This window comes from Amphibalanus amphitrite, unplaced genomic scaffold, assembly GCF_019059575.1.
Source record: "Amphibalanus amphitrite isolate SeventyFive unplaced genomic scaffold, NRLGWU_Aamphi_draft 000403F_arrow, whole genome shotgun sequence".
Lineage (NCBI taxonomy): Eukaryota > Metazoa > Arthropoda > Thecostraca > Balanomorpha > Balanidae > Amphibalanus > Amphibalanus amphitrite.
Genome location: NW_024881897.1, coordinates 81,516 through 98,564, shown reverse-complemented (window position 1 = coordinate 98,564; position 17,049 = coordinate 81,516). Strand labels below are relative to the sequence as shown.

At 51.0% G+C, this 17,049-nt stretch overlaps 1 protein-coding gene across 1 annotated transcript; it reads right to left on the bottom strand.

Annotated features, from left to right (window-relative positions):
- Nucleotides 1-557: 557 nt before the first annotated feature.
- Nucleotides 558-4,900, bottom strand: LOC122390628 (trichohyalin-like). Its single transcript, XM_043383773.1, has 4 exons — nucleotides 3,564-4,900; nucleotides 2,552-3,301; nucleotides 2,041-2,371; nucleotides 558-1,862 (listed from the first exon to the last, which is right to left on the bottom strand). The coding sequence occupies exons 1-3, from the start codon at nucleotides 4,189-4,191 to the stop codon at nucleotides 2,046-2,048; spliced, it is 1,704 nt and encodes a 567-aa protein (XP_043239708.1). The 5' UTR covers nucleotides 4,192-4,900; the 3' UTR covers nucleotides 558-1,862; nucleotides 2,041-2,045.
- Between the last annotated feature and the right edge of the window lie 12,149 nt (nucleotides 4,901-17,049).

Below are 17,049 nucleotides of genomic sequence, written 5' to 3'. Positions count from 1 at the left end.
AACACCGCCAACTACCAGCTGCCGCGCCATAAACACGTGCCAACAACAGTCTTTTTTTGAAGGTCGACTCCGCTCGCGCAACTTTCGACTGACCCTCACTGCTACCATATTGCTTCCATATTATGCTGTGGAAAGGTTTACTTCACCAAGTGGCTAAAAACCTCTATCAAGGTATATTTTCTTAGCAATTTTTCTGACGTTTTTTGGGGGGCCAAACAGGCCACTTAAGGCCTTGGGGGGGGGGGGGCATGGCCCCCGTGCCCCCCCCCCTGGATCCGCCAGTGTTGCCGGCCCGCCTATCTGACGTCCTTCCTGGCCAGCTGCGGCTGCAGTGGCCGTCACCCTTCCTGTGTTGGACGCGGTGGTTCGGAGCAGCGCTATCGGTGGAGTCCGGTGGCTCGTCGCTCTTGTATAGGTTACTCGTATTTCGTTCTGATATTATGTACATTGCTTCCAGTAGCCCACATATTCAATGGCTTTGATGTAACGGTTCGTTACACAGATTCCCACCACCACATCGACAGCTGGCCTTGTGTTCTGTCATCGAAAGATGGGGATGGGGACGGCTGTTTGTATAGTATTTACAGAGCTTCACAACACTGCACAATACATGTGTCATGAAAAACAGCCCATAACCAACATAAGGTGTTCGGAGAGCCAACATCAATGTCACCATCTATAGCATTAGTCATAACCTCGCCGGCACAGGCCATTTTGAGTCCTTCGACGGCACAAGGGGGGGGGGGGTTGGTACGACCCCTTCTCGCGTTTGGCCCCTGATCGAGCTAGAGCTTCGCGGAAAAAACGAGCGTGTTGCCCGTCACGAGAGGAACCCGATGATACCCAATTTTAAGGTCCTAGGTCATCGGGTGACCTTCCAGGTCAGGTCAATGACCCGAAAACAGGGAAAAACGGGACCTGTTAGAAAGTCGTAAAGTGTGGCTGCTATGTGGTTTTCCGGGGAGCTGATCACGAATATCGTGTTAGTTTTGATCAGAGATGATGTCTGTAAGCATTTAGACCAGGTCGGGTCAGGTCGGGTCAGGTCAACCGGTAGGGGTTGTGACGGGTATTCGTAATACGTGTCAATCGCCTCAGACAGCTTCGTAACATGTTACGAAGGCACCAAAACTACTTCGTAAATGTTCAAATGGTTGCTAAATTCGAATTCAGCTCCAAAAACTAGCCTAGAAACATGTAAAACTCGAAAAAGTGAACCGAGGTCACCCGAGGTCACCAAAGGTCAATGACCTGACCTGACCTTCAGGTGACCTTGACACCCACCCTAATGCATGGGAGCAACATCAAATCACATGTTTGAACGTTTGAAACCACGAAAAGCTTGCAAACGCGCGGCTAATGCGAGCCGACATGCGCCGAACCGCGATTTCGGCCAAACATGGTCACAGAAAAGAGGTCACAGGTCAAAGGTCATTGGGGCCAGGGTCATGAAGTTTTTAGGGTTGGTGTAAAATTGATCAATGCGAGAGTACTGAAAGTTTCGTCGCGATCGGCCGCTTTTTACGCGAGTTATTCGCGAAAAACCTTAGGGGGGGGTTGCATCAACCTCCCCCTCCCCCTGTGCCGGCGAGGGATAATAACTACATTTTGCAGTCGTAAAGACAACACATACCTTATATCAACTATGACGATACAAACGCTATATGCATTGCTAACATCGCCATCACATGAGCACTAACGTTATAAGCATTAATAAAAATGCAACTGGTCTCGTTTTATCAATCCCAGCATCTACACTAGCGACATATTCCCACCATTTCTGATGCTACAAATATCTCGCTCTCGACTTGTTCTCCGTAGTGGCGCCTCCCTGAGTTTGTCACCGTGACTCCGCTGATATCCTGAAACACAAACAGAACAGGCTTGTATAAATCAAATATGAGGCATTAGACGACCGAAACAACATGAAAAATACAATACACGTATTTATTAGTACATATTTATTAACAGTATTTTCTCGTCATTATGTAATGAAAACGCAAAATACTGGAATAATTGTCCACAAAGAAATCAACTCACGCCGGTCACTGTGGGTGGCGCCGCTCCTGGCCGTGCCGCCGGCGGCTGAGGCGCCGCTCCAGATCCTCCCTCTCCTGCCGGTGACGTCTCCTCTGCTCCTCCAGCTCCTGGTTGTGCCGCTCCTGCAGCTGGATGAGCTGCTGGCGGTGTCTTCGCGTCACCTCTACCAGGTTCCGCAGGTGTTGACAGCGCCGGCTCGGCTGCCGCTCCTGCTGTTGTGGTTCTGGTTCATGTTGTTGTTGTTGACGTCGTCGTCGTTGTTGTTGTTGTTGTTGTTGTTGATCTTGTTCTTGTTGTTCTTGTTGTCGTTGTTGTTGTCGCTTTTGCTGGTCTGAAATCAGAAGGAAAGACTTACAAAGATCCTGAATGAAAGAGTTATAGGGTGTTTCTATTCATTTTCAAATAGTCTCCGGCTATAAAATCAACATAAAACATGCAAAGCAGGCTGCTTCGCTGACATGACTTACATGCAAAATTGTTGACAAGCAATGTTATTAACAGTAAACCTTACCACGCTCAACTGGCTTTTCCTCCCCCTTCTTCACTTTGAAGATCTTCTCCTGCACCTTCCTGCTTTCCTTCTCCTTCTCTTCCTCCAGCTCCTTCTCCAGTTCCTTCTTCTTCTCCAGCTCCTTCTCCAGCTTCTTCTCCAGCTCTTTCTCCAGCTTCTTCCGCAGCTGCCGACGCCTCCTGCTGCACTCCTCCATGAGCTGATCCAGCTCCTCCCCGGACTGCATGTTCGGGTATCTCTCCTCCAGCTCTTGTGACTCCCTGAGGTGTTTCTGTTTCAGTTTGTTCCACTGCGTTTGGACCTTCTGCTCCAGGTCTCCCCACTCTATTTGGTGCTGTCGCTCCAGTACCGCGCACTGCCTTCGGTTTCTCCGGTCCAGCAGCTCCAACTGCCTCTGACGTCTCTCTTGCTGCGCCTGTCCCTGATACTGCAGCTCCACGCACCTGTTAACACTCTCGTGCCGCTGATGGAGCCTTTTCCGCTCGTCATGGTGCCGCATTTCCATGCTCTGCCACTTTCTGTCATGAATCCGCTCCAGACGCCGACGCTCCTCATCATGCTGCTGGTTGAGACTCCTCCTTTCCCCGTGACCCCGCCGCTCCAGCTGCTGCCACAGCTGCTGGTGCTGTCGCTCCAGCTGCTGCCATTTCTCTCGCTGAGGGCTGGGCAGACCCCCTGATGTCTGGTCCTCGTCTGCGCTGCGCCGCTCCTCGCCACCGGCCTGACCGTCGTCGTCATCCTGCTCCGACTCTGAAATATATCAGTTGGATATAAAATATTTGATGTTTGGGCGTTGAACCGACGAACTGCTTAGCACTAAACAACTACAACTCAATGATAGAATGAATAAAACAGCATCTGACCGCGGGAAGATTACAACATTGACGCATATCGATTTTCATTAATTGCACTAGTATGTAGGTATTTCTCAGTCGTTTCTGGAATGACACTGGAACTTGAAAGCAAATGAAACGACGGAATTTAGCATTGATTGGCATCACTATCGTCTTACCCTCTGAGTCGGCCTCGTGCACCGCCAGGTAGTGCGACGTCATCTCCCACCGGTCCGGCCACCAGCCGGTGATAGCGTTGTACATCGTCCGCAGCCGGTCACCGGACAGCAGCTGCTGCAGCCGGCGGCGCCAGAGGCCGGCCGTGGCGTCCACAGTTGAGGCGTCCATCTCTGGTAGTTTGACGTGGAGAAACTTATGCAGGTTATTGTTGATGTGCTGCTCCAACATCTCCCGGATCTTCTGGTAGGTATACTCGTATGTTGGTCGGAAGTGTTCAATCCATCTGTTCTTCGTTTTCCAATCTATATCCCGCCACCAGTTCATTTTACCCGGTACGTTCACTCGGACAGCCTGCAGCAGCAGCTCAGGCCGCAGCAGCAGCTCGGCACGGCCCCGAGGCGTGTCCAGCCCGGCGGTCAGTCCGGCCGGCCGTTCCTCCAGCGGCCGCCGCAGCTGCTTACTACACCAGGTGGCCACCTTGTCCGGGTAACCAAGCAGAAGCTCCAAGTCGGACCTTGTGAGGAGTTGTATCAGGGGGGCCACGTCCAGCGTGACGATGTCATTGACCTGTGACGTCATTGGCGTCCCGTCTAGCAGGTCTGCCAAGTCGACCACCACCCACGCCATGAACAGGTAACATTGCTGCCGGTATGTTCCTGATATGGCGTAATGCCACCACTGTAGTAGAAGTGGTGCCGTGTGGACCAGTGGAGGGATGTTCTCCTTCCGCCAGCACTCCCAGCACGGGGCTGTGTGGCGGTAACCGACACCGTCAAGTACAGCCTTGTCGTACGAGCGTCCTTCCGAGACGGAGCCGCAGCTCTGACTCCAGCTGGCGCTCTGTGAGTTGCTCCAGCCCACCCTCCAGCAGCAGATCCACCTTCGACTGATTTACACAGCTTGTCATCAGGAGACGCGCGACATTCTCCCTCATCAGCTATATGATGTCAATGATAGCCCGCCGCTCTACGGTGCTGAGCTCAGCTGCCACATCGATGTTATGATCGAAAAAACACGGAATTTTCCCGGCGTTCAATTTATCCTCCAGCCAGTCAAGTATTTTGTTGACACCGTCGGTGACGCCTTTCCACATTAACCCTCGCCCGCACATGGGGGGGGTGGTTGCCACCCCCCCCAGGTAGTCTTTCTGCTCTGCACTCAACATTTTTAGAGCTAGAAGGCTGATTTTTCGTATAGCTGCTCCTCTATCCTTTCTTGATGTCCACTGAAAATTTCAAGTTCCTGTGATTTTTGGTTTCGGAGATATGACCTTGTTTTTCAGGTCATGTCATGACCCAAATGGCCAATTCTCAACATCTTGCGTTTGCCATGGGCCTTATGAGCTTTTGACACCCTGATTTCGGCCTTTTTTGCCAGTCTTACCTCCCACCTATCATGGAACATGTTGTTCGACGATGTACAGGGGTCAAGGTCAGGGTCAAGGTCAACCTAGGTCATCTAAGATAATTGCGTTATAGGCAAGCTGAATTTACTTTTTTTGAAGTTTTTTGACTGCATTTTTGGTAAAAGCTTCTCAGATCATGATTTCATGTAATATGGACCCAAAAACAATCGGTGCACACATCAGTATACACACAGACACACACACACATACAAACACATATAATTGACCTTGACCTAACTTGACCTGAAATGACCTCAGCAGCAAAATTCTGGTCGGGTAGTGTGACAAAGAGGTTCTAGCTGGCTTGGCACCAGAAAACAGCATCGTCATCGGTATTTGATAAGCAGCACACTTGATATCCAACGGTGACCCAAAACAGCAACATTTTTTAGTTTGACCTGACCTGGAAGGTCAATGACTGACCTGAGAAGGTAAAACTGGGTATCATTGGATTCGTCTCTTCCCAAAGAATCTTTTTGGTCTTTACTGCTAAGCTCTATCTCCAACAGGAACGAAATGGCGCGGGGGGGGTGGCAACCACCCCCCCCATGTGCGTTCTAGGATGGGAAAATGGCATGTGCGGGCGAGGGTTAAAGCTGGCGTGGTTTGCGCTAGCCAGAGTCCTGCCGTTTTTATAAAGTATGATTTTAATGGCACATCTTCGCTTATCACCTCGCTCTTTTTCAACGTATTTTTCATGGCTTTTACTGCAACAATAGCTGATCGTATGACTGGAGCGAGGTGTCGAACCGTGATCACCTCCGCCCGTGAGTAGGAAATCCGAAACTCGATTAATTCGGTGTCGCTGCCGTGCCGGCCGGTCGGCACAAGGTGTACTCCAAATCGTCGGATGTCAGCCCTGGCCGCCGCTGGCGGGAAGTCCACCTCCAGGTGGCAGCCGTCGAGCTGGTCTTCAGCCGGCCACCACCCGCGCACAAGAATGCACGGCACAAAGTCGGTGCCACCGTCTGTAACATCATTCAACGTCATGTCTTGACGTTGACAGCTGGTCCGGCGGTGCTGATTTTGCCACTTCTCATAGCCCGACATGATGCCACCATTAGCTGGCGGATGGAGTCGGCCGGCAAGGCCTCCAGCGGCTTATAATGACTGCATTTAGTCGTCTTGACCCAGTGCAGCGTCACAAATCCAGGGTTTTTGGTCGGTCGAGCCCACAGCTGCGGTGCCGACTGTGGCGTAATAACGTCCGGCTCCTCTCTCTTTCCGAGCGCCGCCCATTGGAATGGTCCGTCGAACTCGAACATCAGATCAAAATCAGACGTTCCCCCTAAGCCGACTATCCCGTCCATCAGCCCCTCGGCACTGCTGCCTGATGGATTCATGGAGGCCACTCTGAGGGGCTGGTTGGGCTGACAGTGCCGACAACGGGTGGCGGCGGCGTCACTGATATCCTGCAGGGCTGCCATGAGTGGATAATCTACCAGCCCGGTGACAGTGTGCCTTACCTCAGCCGCGGTACAGTAGGCCTGCCACCCGGTGGAGTGGTTGTTCCGAATGTCACGTGCCAGCAGCAGAGTGTCGGGGATGAGATGTGCACACGATCCATACTTGTCTGCTAGTTTCTTCACTCTCCAGTCAAAGCACCGTTCCAACCTCCTCTTCCGCTCCTCCTTCCCCACACCGAACAAGTCAGCTCGTGACATGGCTGCCGGCTGCTCTGACTCTCCCGGACTGACTGAGGCCGGCCGACGCCGCTGTAGATATATACCGACCCCGACAGGAACACAGATAAGAGGGAACGCTCTGTGGCCGTGTCCGTCCAGTGGCAGCGACTGACGCAATGCAGTGGTGAAGTCGGTGGCAGCGCTTTTGTTGGGGATATAGTTTGATGTAAATCCACATGTCCTTGTGTTGTCACTAGCACTGAGAGATCTAATAACGTAATATTTCTGGGATTTAGGGCATGCCGTTCATAACCAGCGTTCAAATCTCCAACTGTACATAGGTTTGACTGGGTCTAGGCCCTGGCCTAGGGTGTACAGTAAGGCGTTAATTGACACCCAAACACCGGTTCCGTTACACCTCTACCGTAGATCGTCCGTTACATCCGTTGTCATGCTGCTAAGTGCTAACAATGACACCAGTTTTGAAGTATGGACTAGAATGATGGCCACGTGACAAGGACAGAGCCCGAGCCCGGAAATAATCGCTATGTTTCACGAAAAAAAGATTTGATGTTCATAGCCCTTGGGAAATCACAATTTTGCCTTCTCCTCCGAGAAGTTAGAACGAACAGTGATCCTTCCGTTGTCGTACGCACTACGCACACATCACGCAATTTTTCCCGCATATGCAGATATTTTCTTTGCTGTTACGTCCAATCGCCATTCTGGCCTGACGTGATCTCGAGAGGTGTCATTGATCAAGGGTTATTGTTATCAGGGTCATTCGATTTCTAGCTCGAGAAGTTGTAGAATCGATGACTACGAGGTCACTCAAAGTTGTGTCACCTTCCTGCCATTTTACATGAGCTATTTTTGGAAATCCGAAACGGGGATATCCCTGCTCAGTGCTATGCTGTAAATAAAAGTACAAATGTCACAGCTGGACTGTTCGGACAGCTCTGACACGGGCTATCCTCCACTGGTAGATATTTTGAGCTGGATATGTCACCCGTGTTGACGTCAGTCAGTGATCTCCGCCCCATTCACTCACGGTGCTGTACCAAACGCTGCGGAGTCCGGGTGTTCTGTGGGTCAGTGATCCACAGCCCGTGGCTGGCCGGGTATTCTGTGGGTCAGTGATCCACAGCCCGTGGCTGGCCGGGTGTGCTGTGGGTCAGTGATCCACAGCCCGTGGCGGGCCGGGTGTTCTGTGGGTCAGTGATCCACAGCCCGTGGCGGGCCGGGTGTTCTGTGGGTCAGTGATCCACAGCCCGTGGCGGGCCGGGTGTTCTGTGGGTCAGTGATCCACCCACAGCCCGTGGCTGGCCGGGTGTTCTGTGGGTCAGTGATCCACAGCCCGTGGCAGGCCGGGAGTTTTGTGGGTCAGTGATCCACAGCCCGTGGCTGGCCGGGTGTTCTGTGGGTCAGTGATCCACAGCCCGTGGCTGGCCGGGTGTTCTGTGGGTCAGTGATCCACCCACAGCCCGTGGCTGGCCGGGTATTCTGTGGGTCAGTGATCCACAGCCCGTGGCTGGCCGGGTGTTCTGTGGGTCAGTGATCCACAGCCCGTGGCTGGCCGGGTGTTCTGTGGGTCAGTGATCCACAGCCCGTGGCTGGCCGGGAGTACTGTGGGTCAGTGATCCACAGCCCGTGGCTGGCCGGGTGTTCTGTGGGTCAGTGATCCACAGTCCGTGGCTGGACGGGTGTTCTGTGGGTCAGTGATCCACAGCCCGTTACTGGCCGGGTGTTCTGTGGGTCAATGATCCACAGCCCGTGGCTGGCCGGGAGTTTTGTGGGTCAGTGATCCACCCACAGCCCGTGGCTGGCCGGGTGTTCTGTGGGTCAGTGATACACAACTCGTGGCTGGCCGGGTGTTCTGTGGGTCAGTGATCCACAGCCCGTGGCGGGCCGGGTGTTCTGTGGGTCAGTGATCCACCGCCCGTGGCGGGCCGGGTGTTCTGTGGTCAGTGATCCACAACTCGTGGCTGGCCGGGTGTACTCTGTGGGTCAGTGATCCACAGCCCGTGGCTGGCCGGGTGTGCTGTGGGTCAGTGATCCACAGCCCGTGGCTGGCCGGGTGTTCTGTGGGTCAGTGATCCACAGCCCGTGGCTGGCCGGGTGTTCTGTGGGTCAGTGATCCACCCACAGCCCGTGGCTGGCCGGGTATTCTGTGGGTCAGTGATCAACAGCCCGTGGCTGGCCGGGTGTTCTGTGGGTCAGTGATCCACAGCCCGTGGCTGGCCGGGTGTTCTATGGGTCAGTGGTCCACAGCCCGTGGCAGGCCGGGAGTTTTGTGGGTCAGTGATCCACCCACAGCCCGTGGCTGGCCGGGTGTTCTGTGGGTCAGTGATCCACAGCCTGTGGCTGGCCGGGTGTTCTGTGGGTCAGTGGTCCACAGCCCGTGGCAGGCCGGGAGTTTTGTGGGTCAGTGATCCACCCACAGCCCGTGGCTGGCCGGGTGTTCTGTGGGTCAGTGATCCACAGCCCGTGGTGGGCCGGGTGTTCTGTGGGTCAGTGATCCACAGCCCGTGGCTGGCCGGGTGTTCTGTAGGTCAGTGGTCCACCCACAGCCCGTGGCTGGCCGGGTGTTCTCTGGGTCAGTGATCCACCCACAGCCCGTGGCGGGCCGGGTGTTCTGTGGGTCAGTGATCCACAGCCCGTGGCGGGCCGGGTGTTCTGTGGGTCAGTGACCCACTGCCCGTGGCTGGCCGGGTGTTCTGTGGGTCAGTGATCCACCCACAGCCCGTGGCTGGCCGGGTGTTCTGTGGGTCAGTGATCCACAGCCGGTGACTGGCCGGGTGTTCTCTGGGTCAGTGATCCACAGCCCGTGGCGGGCCGGGTGTTCTGTGGGTCAGTGATCCACAGCCCGTGACTGGCCGGGTGTTCTGTGGGTCAGTGATCCACAGCCCGTGGCGGGCCGGGTGTTCTGTTGGTCAGTGATCCACAGCCTGTGGCTGGGTGCACCTCGTATCTGGTGGGAATGGAGAGCGTGACGTCACCGATATAGCTGCCGCTGGCACCTCCAGTCGGCACGTCCCAACCAGTGTGTGTGACGTATAAGACAATAACACGATAATACATCCAGAATGGCTGTTTTGTGACGGTGCTAGACGGTGTCACAAATCCAAACTAGGAGAGTCTGTTGGTACACTCAGTTCCGTTTTCTCTACGAACCCTCTGGTGGTCTGAGGCGATGGCCAGAGAGGCGAGGACCGGTGCAGCCACGGTAAGCTGGCGGACGGGGGTCACGTCACTGCTAACCATTGGTCACTGAAGGTCATCGAAGTTTAACCCTCGCCCTGGCAGGGCATTTTTCATAACACGGCCTGGCAGGGGGGGGGGTCGATGCGACCCCCCCCCCTCGCGATTGGCTCCTATGGCACCTAGAAACACCAAATTTGGTAGGTAGGTGGGCCCCCCGGAGTTCTCGCCCCTGTGCAAATTTGGTTGCTCTAGGTCAATATTTAGGGGGGTTTTGGGGGGTATAAATGTAAAAATTTCGCTAAAAACAGGTCAAAAGTTTTTCGCTTATAACTTTTGATCTAATTAAGATAGAGCAAAAAGAAAAGCACCAGTGAACTCAGCACGTCAAGGCGCGTCGAATGATATACTTTTTAGCTTGCTTAAGTGTACTTAAAGTTTTTCTTAAATTTTAAGTAAACTTAAATTAATAAATTAAGTTCAAGTTAACCAAATTGCATCATATCGCATATCATTTGATTCGGCTGATCACTAGGAACACAATGATACCATTTTTTAAGCTCTAGCGTCATTATGTGCCAAGTTATTGGCAAAAACGTCATTTGACCTCAGTTGACCTCATTTGACCTGACCCATGGATAAGTACACCAAACAAAGAAGCACCAAGTGACCTGCTGTTAAGTACCGTGGTTTCAAAGCACAAAAGTGATAAAACGAAGCGGATATCTCCAGTATTTTCCGAATTTAGTATTTTCCCATAGGCTTAACATTACGACGTAATGACCTCTAACTGACCTCAGGTCAGTGACCTAAAAAAAACCGGACTATATGTTATACAACTCGGTGAACTTAGCACATCCTGAAAGTTTGAAGGAAATCAGTCGAAAACTGTGAGTTGGACAAGTGCAAAAAGAAAATTGAAATTTGACCATGACCTTGTACCGGTTTTTCTGACCTGGTGACCTGACCCAAGGTCACCCGGACCTGAAATTTTCAGGTCATATGTAAAAAGGTTGCCCCATAGGCTGTGCCAAATTTGGCGGCGCTGCGCGCCGCCGTTTTTCCGCTATCTTCGAAAAACCTTAGGGGGGGGTCGCATCGACCCCCCCCTGCCAGGGCGAGGGTTAAACTTCGGAAGGAAATAAATGATCGTTGCCAAAATGCCCTTTCAACCAGCAAAGTGTATGTTACGATTGCCATACTCAGACCTTTTTCACATCAAAGACTACGAACCTACCTGACCATGAGCCATGGGCTGTTATTCTCCTGTGGCCTTACCCTGTCAAGTCGCGTCAGTTCTATTTTGCACAGTGTTTTCCAGATTGGATGATGTCACCGCCCCCCCCCCCCCCCCTCTGACCGTCATCAGCCAACCGCACCACCCTGCCTGCGGCTAGTGGAGACGGCGGTGCCAGCCCGCCTATCTGACGTCCTTCCTGGCCAGCTGCGGCTGCAGTGGCCGTCACCCTTCCTGTGTTGGACGCGGTGGTTCGGAGCAGCGCTATCGGTGGAGCCCGGTGATATCACGTCAGGGTCTCAAGTTTTGACCATATAAGGCAGCTTTGTTGCTTTGCTATTTCCAGAGACAGCTATAGTTTTCTTTAAAAAAAGCATATACGCAGTGAGAGAGAGAGAGAGAGAGAGAGAGAGAGAGAGAGAGAGAGAGAGAGAGAGAGAGAGAGAGAGAGAGAGTGACTCACTTTCTGAGAGAAAGTGACTCACTTTCTCTCTCCCTCTTCCTCTCTCTCTCTCTCTCTCTCTCTCTCTCTCTCTCTCTCTCTCTCTCTCTCTCTCTTTCTCTCTCTCTCTCTCTCTCTCTCTCTCTCTCTCTCTCTCTCTCTCTCTCTCTCTCTCTCTCTCTCTCTCTCTCTCCCTGTCTCGCTTCCTGCTTACTGGAGCAGGGAAGCGGTGGACACATTTTTTTTTGTAAAACATAATCAGCTGTGATATTCGACCTTATTTTTTACCTGAGAGTGACCTGACTATATCTATATTAACCCTCGCCCTGGCAGGGGGGTCGATGCAACCCCCCTCCTCCTAAGGTTTTTCGAAGATAGCGTAAAAACGGCGGCGCGCAGCGCCGCCAAATTTGGCACAGCCTATGGGGCAACCTTTTTACATATGACCTGAAACTTTCAGGTCCCGGTGATCTTGGGTCAGGTCACCAGGTCAGAAAAAACGGTACAAGGTCATGGTCAAATTTCAATTTTCTTTTTGCACCTGTCCAACTCACAGTTTTGGACTAATTTCCTTCAAACTTTCAGGATGTGCTAAGTTCACCGAGTTGTATAACATACAGTTCGGGTTTTTGGAGGTCACTGACCTGAGGTCAGTTAGAGGTCATTACGTCGTAATGTTAAGCCTATGGGAAAATAGTAAATTCGGAAAATACTGGAGATATCCGCTTCGTTCCATCACTTTTGTGCTTTGAAACCACAGTACTTAACAGCAGGTCACTTGGTGCTTCTTTGTTTGGTGTACTTATCCATGGGTCAGGTCAAATGAGGTCAACGGAGGTCAAATAACGTTTTTGCCAATAACTTGGCACATAATGGCGCTAGAGCTTAAAAATGGTAGCATTGTGTTCCTGGTGATTAGCCGAATCGAATGATATGCGATATGACGCAATTTGGTTAACTTGAACTTAATTTATTAATTTAAGTTTACTTAAAATCTAAGAAAAACATTAAGTACACTTAAGCAAGCTAAAAAGTATTACATTCGACGCGCCTTGACGTGCTGAGTTCACTGGTGCTTTTCTTTTTGCTTTTTCTTAATTAGATCAAAAGTTATAAGCGAAAAACTTTTGACCTGTTTTTAGCGAAATTTTTACATTTATACCCCCCAACCCCCCCCCCAAATATTGACCTAGAGCAACCAAATTTGCACAGGGGCGAGAACTCCAGGGGGCCCACCTACCTACCAAATTTGGTGTTTCTAGGTGCCATAGGAGCCAATCGCGAGGGGGGGGGGGTCGCATCGACCCCCCCTGCCAGGCCTTGTTATGAAAAATGCCCTGCCAGGGCGAGGGTTAACTTATTCAGCTTAAAATGGCCTTTAAATGACACAGGTGACACCGAATTCGAAAAAAAATATGGCCTAAATGGACCATAAAACATGTGTCACAAGACCAATCCATGATATAATATTTCCGTGAACTGTGATGCTCTGACCCTGACTTGAAAATCAAAGCACAAGTTTGGTACCCTCAGGGTATCTAAATTATCTATTCATGAGTGTTTAAACCAAAAATGAGGCTGATCTGACTAGTAAGCCGGCGGCCAGAGCCCAAAATGTGAACAAGCCAAATCATCGATAATTTTTACTTTGACCTGACCAGTGATGGCATCGGTGACCTCGAGGGCAATGACATTAGGTTACATTCGACGGTTTTCATGAGCTATCAGACACCGTTTGAATTTTGACGATCGGCCCAGTAGTTTCGGATTTAGGAGGGGGAGGCTATAAATAGCCCCCCCCCCCAGTAGGGCGCGTTATACGCAGACCCCAGTGGAGCGCGGGTTAATGATCATTTATTTCCATTTATAAGTAATTATCACTGTTCAACTAAATCCAGTACAATGCTACATTTGAGCTTTTGTATAGTGCTATTCGGTAGCTGAATAATTTAAACATTTGCAAAAAATATACGATTAGAGATGTCAAACTGATACCAACTTTTTGGTATACCGACACCAAGCCGATACCAACTTGGTATTGTATTATTAAATCCTGATGTGTTTGGTTTTTGTTGGTATTATGAATCCACACTAATGTATAGGAGGCTGAGAAAATGGTAAAAAGTTGGTATTACCCTCATTGCCCTCATGTTGATATTTCAATCCTGATGTGTTTGGTTTTTGTTTGTAATAGCCGTTTTCACGACGGCCATCTCGTACACATTTGGTGCACATCTGGTGCAGATTAGGTGCAGATTTGGTCAACTTAGGTTCAGTGTGTCTCTCAGTAGCTTTCAGCTAGGGTTGCACTAATTGTTTATATGCCTGCTTTGTCATATTATCAGAGTATCATCGGTTAAAACGCTGAAATAAATTCATGAAATACAGATATTTGCTGTAAAAGAGATTAGGTGCAGATTTGGTCAAATTAGGTGCACCCGCCGGATAGCCCGTCGTGAAAACGGCTATTATGAACCCACACTAATGTATGAGGGGCTGAGAAAATGGTAAAAATTTGGTATTACCCTTACCTTCCCAAGTTGGTTTGGTTTCGGTATTTCCATGCGGATTTGTTTGGTATTTGGTTTGATATCGATATTCCGATTTCTTGTAATTTACATCACTATATAGGATAGCGATTTGTATAGTGGAAAAAAACTTACCGATTATCCGTCGATCACCCCTGTAGAAAACTGCGACGATTATATATTGTCGACTAAACTAACAACTAAGCGACTAAAATTGTGACGACTGTAGATAAATGACCGGCCTGCTCGGGCGACCTGTGCGATATGAGACTCCCGGCTTCCGTCCCCACCGCTGTGACGAGCCGCCACCAGTCCCAGTCTGTCCGTCTCCGTGGCGCTGCGGCACAGGTAGGCTGGGCCGCCGAACAGGCGTGTATTGCGGCACAGGTAGGCTGTGCCGCCGAACAGGCGTGTATTGCGGCACAGGTAGGCTGTACCGCCGAACAGGCGTGTATTGCGGCACAGGTAGGCTGTGCCGCCGAACAGGCGTGTATTGCGGTACAGGTAGGCTGTGCCGCCGAACAGGCGTGTATTGCGGCACAGCCTACCTACGTCAGAACACTGTTACAGACAACGCATGCAGCTGTTCTGCCAGGGCGGCTCCTGAACACTCGCGGGAACCTGCCGTCTGGGTTGAACTTGTCTGATCCATTGGTAGGCACGGGCACACGACTTGATAGGGTTGTAGCAGGAAAACGGTTGAATAAGGATGGCAGTAGATAAATCTGTCACCCAATACAACGTTTTGTATGTTGTTGGTGTGCCGTTTGTTTTTGGTATAACGACATGGAGCAGTGCCTACCCAACCAGTAGTGGTGACACGGATCTGTCTTGTCTGTATCTGTCTTCTGACGTCATATTGACGTCATTCCTGATGACGTCAGCTCGGAGTATCGGCCGATGCACGGCCACGCTAGCCACAAGTCGGCCGTCTTCTATACAGCGTGCGAATGACACCGTGTGACGCCATTAGACCAGACCGCTGTCTCGCTCTCTCGCTGTATAGTCGGTCAAATATGTATCTTTCCCGGCCGGCATTCCCCACGCTGGGCAGGTCGGTAACTTGGCTGAATCCGCCGGCCGCTGCGAGTACTACGGAGGGGAGGGGACAGGTTGTGCGGTTGCGGCGTCGGCCAATGAGCGCGGACCTGGCGAGCGGGCTGGGGCCACGGCGTGTTGACCTAATATGGTCAAAGGTTCATGCCCTGCGGGTATGGTCTGCGGCCAGCTGGCCCACTGATTGAGCCACAGCACCGGGTCGCGGAAAGGTTTCGATAGGTATCTGAATTGGAGAGTGGAGACCGTTAGCTTGAACTTGAGTGTAGTCGCTCTAGGTTTGAGATGCCGTATCACTGCACCGTTTTTGAAAAGGGGAGAATTATTCAGTTGAGTGATGAGGATAGAACGGTTGCAGAAATCGCACATCAAGTTGGCAGCAGGGTTGTATACGACTCAATCAATAGCAATCAATTCAATCACGACAAATTTGGGAAACCAATCAAATCAATCAAGTCAGAGCAGTTTTCGGGAATTGATTCAATCGACTCAAACGCGACAATGAAAGGAATCAATCAACTCAATCAAACGACTCAAACCAAGACATACATTAGGTTTTTTGCCCCACCAACTTGGAAAAGTGTCCATAGCAGTCTGGTGTACCTACCTACCTACCTACCTACCTACCTACCTACAGAAGAAACATAAAAATATTGTCATTTAACCCTCGCCCTGGCAGGGCATTTTTCATAACACGGCCTGGCGGGGGGGGGGGTCGATGCGACCCCCCCCCTCGCGATTGGCTCCTATGGCACCTAGAAACACCAAATTTGGTAGGTAGGTGGGCCCCCTAGAGTTCTCGCCCCTGTGCAAATTTGGTTGCTCTAGGTCAATATTTAGGGGGGTTTTGGGGGGTATGAATGTAAAAATTTCGCTAAAAACAGGTAAAAAGTTTTTCGCTTATACCTTTTGATCTAAATAAGATAGAGCAAAAAGAAAAGCACCAGTGAACTCAGCACGTCAAGGCGCGTCGAATGATATACTTTTTTGTTTGCTTAAGTGTACTTAAAAAGTAAAGCACATCTTAAGTACAACTTAAGTCTTAACCCTCGCCGGCCGAGGGGGGGGGGCGGGTGCCGCCCCCCCATAGGGTTTTTTCGCGATAGCTCCGAACACGCTGGCGATAAAGAGCTGAAACTTGGCATACCTGACCTTTGATCCAAGCCGCATCTTTTGACACCAACCGCATTTTTGGGTCAGGTCAGGTCACTGACCTATGACGTCATAAGTGAACCTCTGCACGGTCTTCAGATGTCGCAACTTCGCAATGCCCTCACTGCCAGAGGAGATGTCACAGGGAAATGAAACTTGCAGGATCTAGTATCCATTATGAGTCTCACAACTTGTATATCTCGGATTTTTCCTAAAGGTCATATGAGGTCAGGTCATTTTCGTGACCTCACCGTTATAAGTCAATGGGGAAAAATTCAAACTGCTATTCTGGCGCCGGGAACGATCTCCAACTATCTCAAGCACACAGAATCGTGATTTGATGCACTCCTTGCAAGGTTAGATGCGTCACTTTTGCAATGTTGACCTTCCGTGACGTCATTTATGACGTCATCAAGGTCATATTAGTTTTTCGTCAATAACTCCCGATCAAATTGAGCTAGCGAGTCGAGAAAGCCACCAATGGACTAAGGAAGACCTGCCGAATCGAATGATATGCGACATGACCTCTTTCGACCAACTTCGTGACCTGGGGGTGCTGACCTGACCTTGACCTGAGGTCAACACTCTAAGTTGACCTGACCCGAACAAAAAGTATATCATTCGACGCGCCTGAGCGAGGCGAACACGATGCTGCCAAAATCGCGGCTCTGCGGCCGTTTTTTGCGAAGTTATTCACCAAAAACTGAACCGTACCCTGGGGCACTTGACCTGACCTCAGAGGTCACCGGTTGACCTAGGACCTTAAAATCGGGTACCAATCTCTGCGTCTCGTAACGGCGCACACGCTCGTTTTTTCCGCGACGCGCTAGCTCCACCAG